This window comes from Physella acuta, unplaced genomic scaffold (genome assembly GCF_028476545.2).
Source record: "Physella acuta isolate Inbredline_101_S28 unplaced genomic scaffold, ASM2847654v3 ptg000079l, whole genome shotgun sequence".
NCBI classification, from domain to species: domain Eukaryota; kingdom Metazoa; phylum Mollusca; class Gastropoda; family Physidae; genus Physella; species Physella acuta.
The window spans coordinates 2,971,969-2,986,376 of record NW_026731599.1 but is presented as its reverse complement, the minus strand read 5'-3'; the positions used below and the strand labels follow the sequence as shown (position 1 = coordinate 2,986,376).

At 38.3% G+C, this 14,408-nt stretch overlaps 1 protein-coding gene and 2 long non-coding RNA genes across 5 annotated transcripts in view; 2 read left to right on the top strand and 1 right to left on the bottom strand.

Annotated features, from left to right (window-relative positions):
* Positions 1-2,034, top strand: part of LOC131955973 (solute carrier family 12 member 3) — a 72,790-nt gene extending 70,756 nt beyond the window's left edge. For 2 of the 3 annotated variants that reach the window (XM_059320319.1, XM_059320327.1), the window contains exons 21-23: positions 140-257; positions 433-500; positions 923-2,033. In XM_059320319.1, the coding sequence (XP_059176302.1) occupies positions 140-257; positions 433-500; positions 923-1,058 (322 nt within the window). In that variant the 3' untranslated portion in view covers positions 1,059-2,033. Of the gene's footprint in view, positions 1-139; positions 258-432; positions 501-922 lie in introns of all 3 variants that reach the window. The other variant, XM_059320312.1, reaches the window with a different exon arrangement.
* A 431-nt stretch (positions 2,035-2,465) lies between these two features.
* On the top strand, positions 2,466-6,181 carry LOC131956006 (uncharacterized). Its single transcript, XR_009388923.1, has 2 exons — positions 2,466-2,551; positions 2,644-6,181. It is a non-coding gene; the product is annotated as an uncharacterized LOC131956006 (long non-coding RNA).
* A 4,172-nt stretch (positions 6,182-10,353) lies between these two features.
* On the bottom strand, positions 10,354-11,413 carry LOC131955968 (uncharacterized). The gene is made up of 2 exons (XR_009388918.1): positions 10,794-11,413; positions 10,354-10,719 (listed from the first exon to the last, which is right to left on the bottom strand). It is a non-coding gene; the product is annotated as an uncharacterized LOC131955968 (long non-coding RNA).
* Between the last annotated feature and the right edge of the window lie 2,995 nt (positions 11,414-14,408).

The following is a 14,408-nucleotide window of genomic DNA, read 5'->3' as shown; positions in this document are numbered from 1 at the left end:
TTTGATGCTCCTGAAATCATTGAGTAGTTTTTGCTACTCTTGTTTTTGTTTTTACTGTTCTATGAATTCAAAGCCCTTATGCTAAAGGTTTTCATGTTTATTCTAGTCTGGGTCAGCTCCATATTTTCTTGTTTCCCAGCGTGAGGATGTTCAATTCCTACCTGGCTGACTGGAGACTGGACACGCAGAAAGGAGAGACCAAGAAGAAGTTCCCCTGGAAGACCACGGAGGAGGAGTACGACATTCTCAGAGAAAAGGTTTCCCTCTCACCAATCTGACACACACTTTCTGCCCCTGGGCTTCTTACACTGATATCAATTGTGCACGCCTTGTTGATTAACTCTTTCAATTGAAACTATTTTTAAAGTACTTTTTTAAACAATGAATAGAAATATTGTCAATCTATATGCTGTGTTGTGGTTTCTTTTTTAGACTTTGAGGCAAATACGTCTGCGAGAACTTCTGATTGAGAGATCTAAAGATGCTTCACTAATAGTCATGTGAGTCACATTTTCTTTATAAGCTGTGCATTATCTCAACATTATCTCAACATTATCTCAGCATTATCTCAACATTATCTCAACATTATCTCAACATTATCACAACATTATCTCAACATTATCTCAATTTATAGAGACCAAATGGAACAAGAGTATTAGCCACCTATGTATAACACATTTAGTCATACGTATGTATAACAGAATTAGCCACCAATATATAATAGAATTAGCCACCAATAAATAACAGAATTAGCCACCTATGTATAACAGAATTAGCCACCAATATATAATAGATTTAGCCACCAACCTTCAAAAAATGCAACCTTCTACTAAAATGCATAACAATATTAGTCAGTTTATAAGTATCATGATGTCCATAGGATAATAAATTGTATTGGTCTGGACTTTGTGTCTTTGTCTAGGACCCTGCCCATGCCTCGCAAGGCCACATGTGGCGCTGGCCTCTACATGTGCTGGATAGACACCCTGACCAGGGACATGCCTCCCATCTTGTTGGTCCGAGGGAATCAGGAGAGTGTCCTCACCTTCTACTCCTAGACCAGCAGACCACCGCAGCCTCTGTTGGACTGGACACACTCCATGAGCAACTGTTGATACAAGCTTTTTACACGAGGTCAGGGTATGGGCCAGGGTTCTGTTGTCTAGCAGGAATCACAGAGTACACATAAAGTTTATTTTTGTAGGTTTTTTACATTTAGCCCAGATGATTTGTGCAAGACAATGTTTTTGATGCCAGATGTGTTTCCCATGTAGAAGTTGTTTTGATCAAAACTGTGCACCTATTTGAAAACCCTCTGGTGGGGTGTTAGACTTGAGGCCTTATTGTTACTGATGTCAACATATGCTTCTATGTGTCTTTGTATCTATCAGATAACTCTATTATATTTTTGCTCTCAGTTTCACATATTTTTCCCTATCTATGACAACCAGGTTAAATTTTTTTTTTCATGACAACCAGGTTAATTTTTTTTCCATGACAACCAGGTTAATTATTTTTTCCATGACAACCAGGTTAAATATTTTTCCCCATGACAACCAGGTTAATTTTTTTTCCATGACAACCAGGTTAATTTTTTTTTCATAACAACCAGGTTAATTATTTTTCCCCATGACAACCAGGTTAAATATTTTTCCCCATGACAACCAGGTTAAATTTTTTTCCCCATGACAACCAGGTTAAAAAAAAATTTCATGACAACCAGGTTAATTTTTTTCCATGACAACCAGGTTAAATTTTTTTCCCCCATGACAATCAGGTTAAATATTTTTCATCCATGACAACCGGGTTAATAGATATTTTTTCCCTGAACTTGACAACCTTATTTGATAAGAAGCAACAAACCTGACATTTATCAAACTATATTTCCATATTAGTGTCATTATCCTTCTTAAGCAATACATTCATGGAATGGAAGTTTATATAGTTTTTCTAGGTGCTCAGCAAGGTTGGCCATCAGAGGTGTGCCAGGTTGGCCATCAGATGTGTGCCAGGTTGGCCATCAGATGGCTGCCAGGTTGGCCATCAGATGGCTGCCAGATTGGCCATCAGAGGTGTGCCAGGTTGGCCATCAGAGGTGTGCCAGGTTGGCCATCAGATGGCTGCCAGGTTGGCTATCAGATGGCTGCCAGGTTGGCCATCAGAGGTTGGCCATCAGAGGTGTGCCAGGTTGGCCATCAGATGGCTGCCAGGTTGGCCATCAGATGGCTGCCAGGTTGGCCATCAGATGGCTGCCAGGTTGGCCATCAGAGGTTGGCCATCAGAGGTGTGCCAGGTTGGCCATCAGATGGCTGCCAGGTTGGCTATCAGAGGTTGGCCATCAGATGGCTGCCAGGTTGGCCATCAGATGGCTGCCAGGTTGGCCATCAGAGGTTGGCCATCAGAGGTGTGCCAGGTTGGCCATCAGATGGCTGCCAGGTTGGCCATCAGATGGCTGCCAGGTTGGCCATCAGATGGCTGCCAGGTTGGCCATCAGATGGCTGCCAGGTTGGCCATCAGATGGCTGCCAGGTTGGCCATCAGATGGCTGCCAGGTTGGCCATCAGATGTGTGCCAGGTTGGCCATCAGAGGTGTGCCAGGTTGGCCATCAGAGGTGTGCCAGGTTGGCCATCAGATGGCTGCCAGGTTGGCCATTATGTTGCACAGGCCAACAAATATTTGTTATTAAAATTATTTTATAAATTTAAAAATGTATATTAAGCTAAAGTTATGCCCTAATGTGATTAATTAAACAATGTGTCAAGTTTTTAGACCAGTCCAAAGATGGAATCTATACATGATTGATTTAGTTTAAATGAACAATATATACTTAAGTGGTTTAGGATGAGACTCTACTTAAGGAATTCCATTACACCTAAAAGCTGATTCTTGTCTGGTTGCTTGTGTTATGAATCTCATGTGTTGACTAGTCAAGCTGGCTACTTTTTCTAGTGTTTTCAATAGCCATGACAATATAACAGTCTACTGTTTTTGCTATTCATCTTAGCAATATTGTTAGCTTCATGTGTGCATTTAGTTTCTTACTGCCAAAAGTTGTTTAGATAAACAGTCAGTGTTACTGTTGTTGTTCAATTCAAAGTCTTTCCTCATTCATATCACTGTATTCAAGTTGTCATACGTCTGTGTGTAGACTGTCCAGCCTCCCCCATTCAAGTTGTCATACATCTGTGTGTAGACTGTCCAGCCTCCCCCATTCAAGTTGTCATACATCTGTATGTAGACTGTCCAGCCTCCCCCATTCAAGTTGTCATACATCTGTGTGTAGACTGTCCAGCCTCCCCCATTCAAGTTGTCATACATCTGTGTGTAGACTGTCCAGCCTCCCCCATTCTCAATCAATGCTTGCCTGACATAACAGCATGTACACAAGCATGAGGACAGTCACACACACACAGCTCAATCAGATAAACACACACACACACCCACAACCAATCCCACACATTCATGTCTGCTCTTTATCTAGTGGTTTGTTTTTTAAGTATGAAATGTATTTTATTTCACTTGACTGCATATCTTAGTCAAACTCATTTTGAACCCTTTTTTTAAGAATCTCTTTTTATTACTTTTGGTTTTATTAACTGTTGTTTTTTTGACAAGAATGTTGGAACAAATTGAGATTGAGTAATGCCATTTTTTAAGCCCTAGTCAACCTTTCTATAAATATTCTGTGATGTTTTATTTTGATGAGCACATTATTTGTTGCACATTTGATAATGGCCTTAGCCAAAAGTTTTGGGATTCAAATTCTCAAGTATTAACCATTTGCAATCCAAACTGTTTCAAACGTGTTTAGTATTAACATTCTTATTAATATGTAAAACTACCAAATGTATTTTAAACCAGGCAATTTTTCATTGTATTATTTGTGAGACAAGGCAAATTAGTTTTTTATTTCCAATTTTAAAAAGCACTGACATTTTTTGTTAGCTTCACCAAGGTCCAATTATATTATGCACTTTTTAATACTGTTATAAACGAACAATATTGTCCTTTTTTTTTTATGTTGCAAACTAAAGTTTTAGCTTGAATGAGGTTTAAATTTTCTTATTGTTTTCCTTAGAGGAAAATTTTTTACCAAAATTTTTAATGACGTTTTTTTTTAAAAACATTTCAATTAAGTTGCAGTAAAAATTACTGAAATATAGCCTATAATTTTTGTCCAGATAAACTTTTGATTTTTGGTTAGAAACATGGCTGCACATTTGAAAACATGCTTGCCATTCATCTCTCTTCCCCCCCTCCCCCTCCATCTGTTCACTTGTGTTGAACATTTGAACCTTTTTGAGATAAATTTATTCTTGTGGAGAAAGTTTTAATGTTTAAAAAAATGTTGTGTACAATGTCAGGCTTTACTATGTAACAAAATGACCAGTTAACCAGATGTTTAGTTTAGCCTGACCAGTTAACCAGATGTTTAGTTTAGCCTGACCAGTTAACCAGATGTTTAGTTTAGCCACTCATATTTAATCAGAGAAATCCTTTTTTTTTGTCTGTAAATATTTGCTGTGATTTTGTTTCTACTGTCAACAAATGTAACCACAGTTTTGTTATGAAATTTTTAAACTATGGAAATATCTATACAAATTTCTTTCAAACTTAGTCATGTTACATTTTTCTTGTACCCATATGCAGTTTATCTAAAAGTTGAATTTTTGTCCATTAAGTGTGAAAATTACAAATTGGAATGATTGGGTTTAGAGATTTAGTGGTGTGGTCATTCAATTCTGTCCATTACAAATTAGTTGAGTTACTTCCCTTGTTTCACCCCCTCCCAGCCCTTAGAACCGTCATTGTTTTATTTGAGGAAAAGTGAACTCAGGACACACACATCATGTTCATGGACTTAACACATGAACAGTTGTCATGTGAACATGAGCACATGTTGACAGCCTGCCAACTGACTCCATGTGTTCTTGTACTGACTCCATGTGTTCTTGTACTGACTCCATGTGTTCTTGTACTGACTTCAAATGTGTGATCTGATGACATTTTCTTGTATTTCCAGTTACCTTTTCAAAGTGAACGTGTCATTTTTATTTTACTTGTAAACTGCATGTGTTTTTTGTTGTTGTTTTTTTTTCATTTTAAAAAATTGCTTTAAAATGTAGATTATTTAGCTTTGTTTTTATTTTTCCACTTGATAAAAAAATCATTTAAAATCAAAACTACAATCATCCCATCTTAAACCAAGAAGGCATTTAGTCTGTTATTTATTGGTAGCAATCATTCCTTCTCTGTTGTGATCTGGCATTTAAATTAGTCTAGATGTAGCTCTCACTGATTGGTTTTTAAATTATTGGTGTGGTTGTCAGAGGTGGTATCCAGGACTATTTGCACAACTTGTGTTGTCAGACGTGATATCTAGAGCTATTTGCACAACTTGTGTTGTCAGACGTGATATCTAGAGCTATTTGCACAACTTGTGTTGTCAGACGTGATATCTAGAGCTATTTGCACAACTTGTGTTGTCAGACGTGATATCTAGAGCTATTTGCACAACTTGTCATATAAGATCTGCTAATGACAGAGCTGACCATTTTGTCCTAGGTTGTGCCAGCTGGAGGTTGTTTGACTTGCTAGTGTTTAAAGAGGGTGGTCAATTGTCTACTCTCATATTGGATGGAGTTTTAGATGTGCTGTGAACAGATTTCTCCTAATTAATTTGGCTACAAGCCAAAATACAATCAATGTAACTTTTGTATTGTGGCCAGTTTGTTATGGTACAATTGATGTAACTTTTGTATTGTGGCCAGTTTGTTATGGTACAATTGATGTAACTTTTGTACTGTGGCCAGTTTGTTATGGTACAATTGATGTAACTTTTGTATTGTGGCCAGTTTGCTATGGTACAATTGATGTAACTTTTGTACTGTGGCCAGTTTGTTATGGTACAATTGATGTAACTTTTGTATTGTGGCCAGTTTGCTATGGTACAATTGATGTAACTTTTGTACTGTGGCCAGTTTGTTATGGTACAATTGATGTAACTTTTGTACTGTGGCCAGTTTGTTATGGTACAATTGATGTAACTTTTTGATTAGGAGATGACTGTCCTGTCAAAGATAGGTTGACAAAACTAAGTGATGTTTGACCCAAATTGATGTTAGCAGCAATTGTTAAATGTTATCAAAGGATGCAGAAATAAATTCATATTTTCAGACAATTTGTTTGCTTTTTATTGCTCTGTTCTGTCTCGAGCTGTACTCTATTGGCTCATCAGACATACACCAGTGCTAAGTTGTGGTCATCAGACCAGTGCTAAGTTGTGGTCATCAGACATACACCCGTGCTAAGTTGTGGTCATCAGACCAGTGCTAAGTTGTGGTCATCAGACATACACCCGTGCTAAGTTGTGGTCATCAGACCAGTGCTAAGTTGTGGTCATCAGACCAGTGCTAAGTTGTGGTCATCAGACATACACCAGTGCTAAGTTGTGGTCATCAGACCAGTGCTAAGTTGTGGTCATCAGACCAGTGCTAAGTTGTGGTCATCAGACATACACCAGTGCTAAGTTGTGGTCATCAGACCAGTGCTAAGTTGTGGTCATCAGACCAGTGCTAAGTTGTGGTCATCAGACATACACCAGTGCTAAGTTGTGGTCATCAGACCAGTGCTAAGTTGTGGTCATCAGACATACACCAGTGCTAAGTTGTGGTCATCAGACCAGTGCTAAGTTGTGGTCATCAGACTTACACCAGTGCTAAGTTGTGGTCATCAGACATACACCAGTGCTAAGTTGTGGTCATCAGACCAGTGCTAAGTTGTGGTCATCAGACTTACACCAGTGCTAAGTTGTGGTCATCAGACATACACCAGTGCTAAGTTGTGGTCATCAGACCAGTGCTAAGTTGTGGTCATCAGACTTACACCAGTGCTAAGTTGTGGTCATCAGACATACACCAGTGCTAAGTTGTGGTCATCAGACATACACCAGTGCTAAGTTGTGGTCATCAGACATACACCAGTGCTAAGTTGTGGTCATCAGACTTACACCAGTGCTAAGTTGTGGTCATCAGACATACACCAGTGCTAAGTTGTGGTCATCAGACTTACACCAGTGCTAAGTTGTGGTCATCAGACATACACCAGTGCTAAGTTGTGGTCATCAGACTTACACCAGTGCTAAGTTGTGGTCATCAGACATACACCAGTGCTAAGTTGTGGTCATCAGACTTACACCAGTGCTAAGTTGTGGTCATCAGACATACACCAGTGCTAAGTTGTGGTCATCAGACTTACACCAGTGCTAAGTTGTTGTCATCAGACCAGTGCTAAGTTGTGGTCATCAGACCAGTGCTAAGTTGTGGTCATCAGACATACACCAGTGCTAAGTTGTGGTCATCAGACCAGTGCTAAGTTGTGGTCATCAGACATACACCAGTGCTAAGTTGTGGTCATCAGACCAGTGCTAAGTTGTGGTCATCAGACTTACACCAGTGCTAAGTTGTGGTCATCAGACATACACCAGTGCTAAGTTGTGGTCATCAGACCAGTGCTAAGTTGTGGTCATCAGACTTACACCAGTGCTAAGTTGTGGTCATCAGACATACACCAGTGCTAAGTTGTGGTCATCAGACATACACCAGTGCTAAGTTGTGGTCATCAGACATACACCAGTGCTAAGTTGTGGTCATCAGACTTACACCAGTGCTAAGTTGTGGTCATCAGACATACACCAGTGCTAAGTTGTGGTCATCAGACTTACACCAGTGCTAAGTTGTGGTCATCAGACATACACCAGTGCTAAGTTGTGGTCATCAGACTTACACCAGTGCTAAGTTGTGGTCATCAGACATACACCAGTGCTAAGTTGTGGTCATCAGACTTACACCAGTGCTAAGTTGTGGTCATCAGACATACACCAGTGCTAAGTTGTGGTCATCAGACTTACACCAGTGCTAAGTTGTGGTCATCAGACATACACCAGTGCTAAGTTGTGGTCATCAGACCAGTGCTAAGTTGTGGTCATCAGACATACACCAGTGCTAAGTTGTGGTCATCAGACCAGTGCTAAGTTGTGGTCATCAGACTTACACCAGTGCAAAGTTGTGGTCATCAGACATACACCAGTGCTAAGTTGTGGTCATCAGACATACACCAGTGCTAAGTTGTGGTCATCAGACTTACACCAGTGCTAAGTTGTGGTCATCAGACTTACACCAGTGCTAAGTTGTGGTCATCAGACATACACCAGTGCTAAGTTGTGGTCATCAGACCAGTGCTAAGTTGTGGTCATCAGACATACACCAGTGCTAAGTTGTGGTCATCAGACCAGTGCTAAGTTGTGGTCATCAGACTTACACCAGTGCTAAGTTGTGGTCATCAGACTTACACCAGTGCTAGGTTGTGGTCATCAGACCAGTGCTAAGTTGTGGTCATCAGACTTACACCAGTGCTAAGTTGTGGTCATCAGACATACACCAGTGCTAAGTTGTGGTCATCAGACCAGTGCTAAGTTGTGGTCATCAGACATACACCAGTGCTAAGTTGTGGTCATCAGACATACACCAGTGCTAAGTTGTGGTCATCAAACATACACCAGTGCTAAGTTGTGGTCATCAGACATACACCAGTGCTAAGTTGTGGTCATCAGACATACACCAGTGCTAAGTTGTGGTCATCAGACATACACCAGTGCTAAGTTGTGGTCATCAGACCAGTGCTAAGTTGTGGTCATCAGACATACACCAGTGCTAAGTTGTGGTCATCAGACCAATGCTAAGTTGTGGTCATCAGACATACACCAGTGCTAAGTTGTGGTCATCAGACCAGTGCTAAGTTGTGGTCATCAGACTTACACCAGTGCTAAGTTGTGGTCATCAGACATACACCAGTACACCAGTGCTAAGTTGTGGTCATCAGACCAGTGCTAAGTTGTGGTCATCAGACATACACCAGTGCTAAGTTGTGGTCATCAGACTTACACCAGTGCTAAGTTGTGGTCATCAGACATACACCAGTGCTAAGTTGTGGTCATCAGACTTACACCAGTGCTAAGTTGTGGTCATCAGACATACACCAGTGCTAAGTTGTGGTCATCAGACCAGTGCTAAGTTGTGGTCATCAGACATACACCAGTGCTAAGTTGTGGTCATCAGACCAGTGCTAAGTTGTGGTCATCAGACTTACACCAGTGCAAAGTTGTGGTCATCAGACATACACCAGTGCTAAGTTGTGGTCTTCAGACATACACCAGTGCTAAGTTGTGGTCATCAGACCAGTGCTAAGTTGTGGTCATCAGACATACACCAGTGCTAAGTTGTGGTCATCAGACCAGTGCTAAGTTGTGGTCATCAGACTTACACCAGTGCTAAGTTGTGGTCATCAGACATACACCAGTGCTAAGTTGTGGTCATCAGACATACACCAGTGCTAAGTTGTGGTCATCAGACTTACACCAGTGCTAAGTTGTGGTCATCAGACTTACACCAGTGCTAAGTTGTGGTCATCAGACCAGTGCTAAGTTGTGGTCATCAGACCAGTGCTAAGTTGTGGTCATCAGACTTACACCAGTGCTAAGTTGTGGTCATCAGACTTACACCAGTGCTAAGTTGTGGTCATCAGACCAGTGCTAAGTTGTGGTCATCAGACTTACACCAGTGCTAAGTTGTGGTCATCAGACATACACCAGTGCTAAGTTGTGGTCATCAGACCAGTGCTAAGTTGTGGTCATCAGACTTACACCAGTGCTAAGTTGTGGTCATCAGACATACACCAGTGCTAAGTTGTGGTCATCAGACCAGTGCTAAGTTGTGGTCATCAGACTTACACCAGTGCTAAGTTGTGGTCATCAGACCAGTGCTAAGTTGTGGTCATCAGACTTACACCAGTGCTAAGTTGTGGTCATCAGACATACACCAGTGCTAAGTTGTGGTCATCAGACATACACCAGTGCTAAGTTGTGGTCATCAGACATACACCAGTGCTAAGTTGTGGTCATCACACCAGTGCTAAGTTGTGGTCATCAGACATACACCAGTGCTAAGTTGTGGTCATCAGACTTACACCAGTGCTAAGTTGTGGTCATCAGACCAGTGCTAAATTGTGGTCATTAGACTTACACCAGTGCTAAGTTGTGGTCATCACACCAGTGCTAAGCTGTGGTCATCAGACTTACACCAGTGCTAAGTTGTGGTCATCAGACATACACCAGTGCTAAATTGTGGTCATTAGACTTACACCAGTGCTAAGTTGTGGTCATCACACCAGTGCTAAGTTGTGGTCATCAGACATACACCAGTGCTAAGTTGTGGTCATCAGACATACAACTGTGCTAAGTTGTGACCAAAATGTCCAACCAAACAAAAAGTTTTAGGACTAATAAACAAACCAACATTATGAAAATGTATTTAATGCTGAATTATATAAAAACTACTTTATAAAATGAAACATATGATTGTTCATAAATATACATCTAAAATATAGAGACAGAATGTCTAAGTGGGTGGAATGGGTTTGTATGGTGCACCTCTTATATTCAGGTTGTTTTTTTTTTACCTTTACAGTGACAGTTTGGTCAACACAGGTGAATTTTTTCTTTTGTAAGCTTCAAGGGGCTAATCACTTGAAATAAATATTCAAGAATGAGCACACCTCATATAAATTAGACATCCATTTATAAGGTCCATAAAAAATTGTAATTTGACTCTCCTCTAGCTGTCCATTTTGGAAGAACCCCCACACGTGTGATGTAATGTGTACCTTGAAATGCTCCCCACATGTGTGATATAATGTGTACCTTGAATTGCTCCCCACACATGTGATGTAATGTGTACCTTGAAATGCTCCCCACACATGTGATGTAATGTGTACCTTGAATTGCTAACAATTTAATTTTAGGAATGTTTATTTTTAAGTATTGAAAGTAAACTCTGAAACGTGGAGAAAAACAGTTCAAATAAAATGTTTTAAATATATGATGAGCGCTTTTAAAAAAAAAAAAAATTAATACAGTAAAAATTTATTCTTAAATATTCTCAAGCTAAAATGTGGACGGATATATGATATACTAAAACTAATTTGTTTTATATATAAAACATTGACAATATAATAATATCATTAATAAATGGTCAATCATATGCATCGTAATACAAGACTAGAAAAATCTACTAGTATTTCATAGTATGTGTGCATAAATAAAGTGTATAAAAATAGTAAAAATTTATGTTGGACAAGTTAACATAATTATCATAGAAACAAAACAAAAAAAAACTTGCACCAATGACATTGATGAGGACAAAAGATATCAGACAAATGACACAAAGATCGTCGGACACTTCAAATTTGACTATCTTTAAATATATGCACTGCAATGTCTGAATCAGAATGTGAACACCTCAACATTGTTATTTATTTATTATGCTGCAATTATAAAGTAATAACTGAGAACTTTTATAAAAGTGTCACAGACTGTATAATTAGCTATGTTTATATTATTGTGTTTTACATGAAGTTGCATGAATGAAGAGTACCTGGCTAGCGGAAGGACTGTCTGAGCGATCGTCATGTGTTTTTCCATGCTTTTGGGTGAGATCGCTCATGTACGTAAGGGGAGAGAATGGACCGAATAAAAGAGAGAGCGAAAGGTGAACGGGGGTTGTGTGCTAGAACTTGAACCTGAGGACTGTGGCTGTGAATGTAGGATGTTACTACGACACTTTGTTTCTTGACTGTGATTGTACTTATACCAGTTGTGACCATGGATTTACTATGGATCTATTATTACAAAGTGTAAATAAAGTTATTGTTTCACAACTACTGTTACATATGATGTCAAAAGTGGTTGAAGAAGTGCTACTGTTACTGATTCTACTGTTACATTGTCAGAAGCAATTGAAGAAGTGATGTTGTTACATTGGTAAATTATATTGAAGTCTGAAATCGTCAACGAAGTTACAGTGTTACTACAAGTGATCAAGAATTGTCACATTATCATTGTAAGCAGTTTTCAACGTTTTTGAAGTGGTCTTCCACTGTTTACCAAGTACGTCAAGTTCTTGAAAGTCATCTATCTACACTCAAGTCAGAAGGGTTGCTGTAGTCAAGTCAGACGTCTTGTTCAAGTCAAGTCATCAACGTGATAATTTTTATCACCTTATTTCGATATTGTCTCACCAATGTCGAGTAAATATCGTCTGTGTGTTTTTTCTGTTTGGATTTAGCCGATCAAGTCTTAGTGTTTCTTTTCTACTGTTTGGATTTAGCAGATCAAGTTTATTTTTGTAACTGTTCCTAAACTGTTCCTAAAGATGTCTTATCTAAAACTGGACAAATTTCTACTCTGTAACAGGCTACTAGAACTATTTTGAATTTTTTTCAACTTTTTGGAATCAACAAAGTGAACTATTTTTGTACTATAGGCCTATATGTACTATGAACTTTTCTTGGATTACTAGATGTCTCTAATCAACTGAACAAAGCCAGAATACAAGAAAGGGTATTGTAAATTAATTAACATTTATCTATTGTCAACTAATGAATTTATATTTTATGTCATAGAAAATATATCAAAATGTCATGTTTTGAAGAATATCTAGCACTAGCGAGGGCGCAAGGCATTAAGAAGATGAATAAGCAGATAGCCTGGGCAACCAATCGACTTGAAAAAGACATAGAAGAAGCAAAAGAAGCATGGGACGAAGTACCAGAACAACCCCGACGAGCTCATGGAAATGTATTGAGAGAACTAGATGATATGATAGAAATAGTGTGTAATAGATCAAGAGCTATTACAGACATGCATAAAGAAGAAGACATTTCAGAATTAGATAAAGTAGAAGAGACTGTACAACCAAAAGGAAAGCGGAAAAAAAGAAACAGAAAACAGAGAGCAGATAAAAGGGCTGAAACTATGGAAAAACAAGTTGGCCTACATGAACTAGCATATGAACAAGAACTATTAGAAATGAAAGCTATAACAGACACAAATGAACCAAAATTAGAAAGTGAACAGATAGAATTTAAAGCAGAACTTGAAGAAGTAAATATTGGCAACCTTTGGAATGAAGAACAGAGTAACATAGTCCAGGAAGAATTGAAACCCAAGGAAAAAACAGAGGGTGAACTTAATAATGATTTAAAGGTGACAGATACATTAGAATGTCTTAAGATTGACTCTTTATTGAATGATACGCAGGTACACGAGAATATTAGTGAAAGCTGTATCGTAAGTCCATCAGAGAATGGCAGTCAAAAAGAAATAAGTCCATCAGAGAATAGTAATCAAAATGATTTAATAAGCCCATCAGTCAATGGCAGTGATGATTTAATAAGTCCATCGGAGAATGGCAGGAATCATGATAAACTAATGATGATTAATGAATCAGTGAACTTAATAAGCCACAATGAAGAGAACGTACCTATTGAAGATTTACTTCGAAAATTGGAGTCAAACTATAAAGAAGATATACTAGAACTCAAGAATAAATTTAACAAAGAAATGGAGAAATTAACACAGAAATTTATGTGTGAACTAGAATCAATAAAGAAGCACAAGGAAGTTAAGAAAGATGAAACAGTAACTAGAAACTACAATGTCATTGGTGCACAGAATGAAAGTAAAAGAAATTTAGCAAACTATGAATACAGTCAACATGTTAATAAGAATGTCATTAATGTCATTAATGCACAGAATGAAAGAAAAAGAAATTTAGCAAACTATGAATACAGTCACCATGTTTATAAGAAGCCAAAATCTAGATGTTTTTACTGCGGAAAAACAGGTCATTACCAAAATCAATGTTGGCATAGGTTGGCAAATCAGAGAAGAAACAATTATGTACAAAGAAAGTCATGTGGGAAATATAGTAATTTAAGAAAGAATATATCATGTTCTAATGAAAGATACCGAAGCAAGATGTATTATGAAAGGCCAAAGCAATGCCATAATATTTATATTGAGTTGGTTGATGAACCAAACCAACATACACAAAGCAAGATAACCACTGACGTTGTTCAGAAACCAGAGGAGAATATTAAAACAAATGAAGTAACACAAGTTACACGAAATCTAGGAAATGATTATGGTAGCACAGCTAAAAGCTACAATTTGAGGGAGAGATGGCATACAGGTCATCGTCAACTACACAAGAACGATTACTCATGCTATAGAGGATGCTAAGATAAATTATCAATTGACAGTTTATTAATATTATACAGTCTGTAACTGTAATATATAAATATCAAATAATGTGTTTGAGTAAACATAAATTGTGTACTATATCTAAAGAATGTAAACTGTATTATGTTAAACCTATTCTATACTATTAATTAACAGGGAATAATGTATAAAGTAAAAGTTAGAGACTATTTATTCCGCATAACAATAAGACGGAAGTCTCAATGATGTATTGTGTATTAGTCAATATCTGTGAAAGGCAAGAATGTTATTG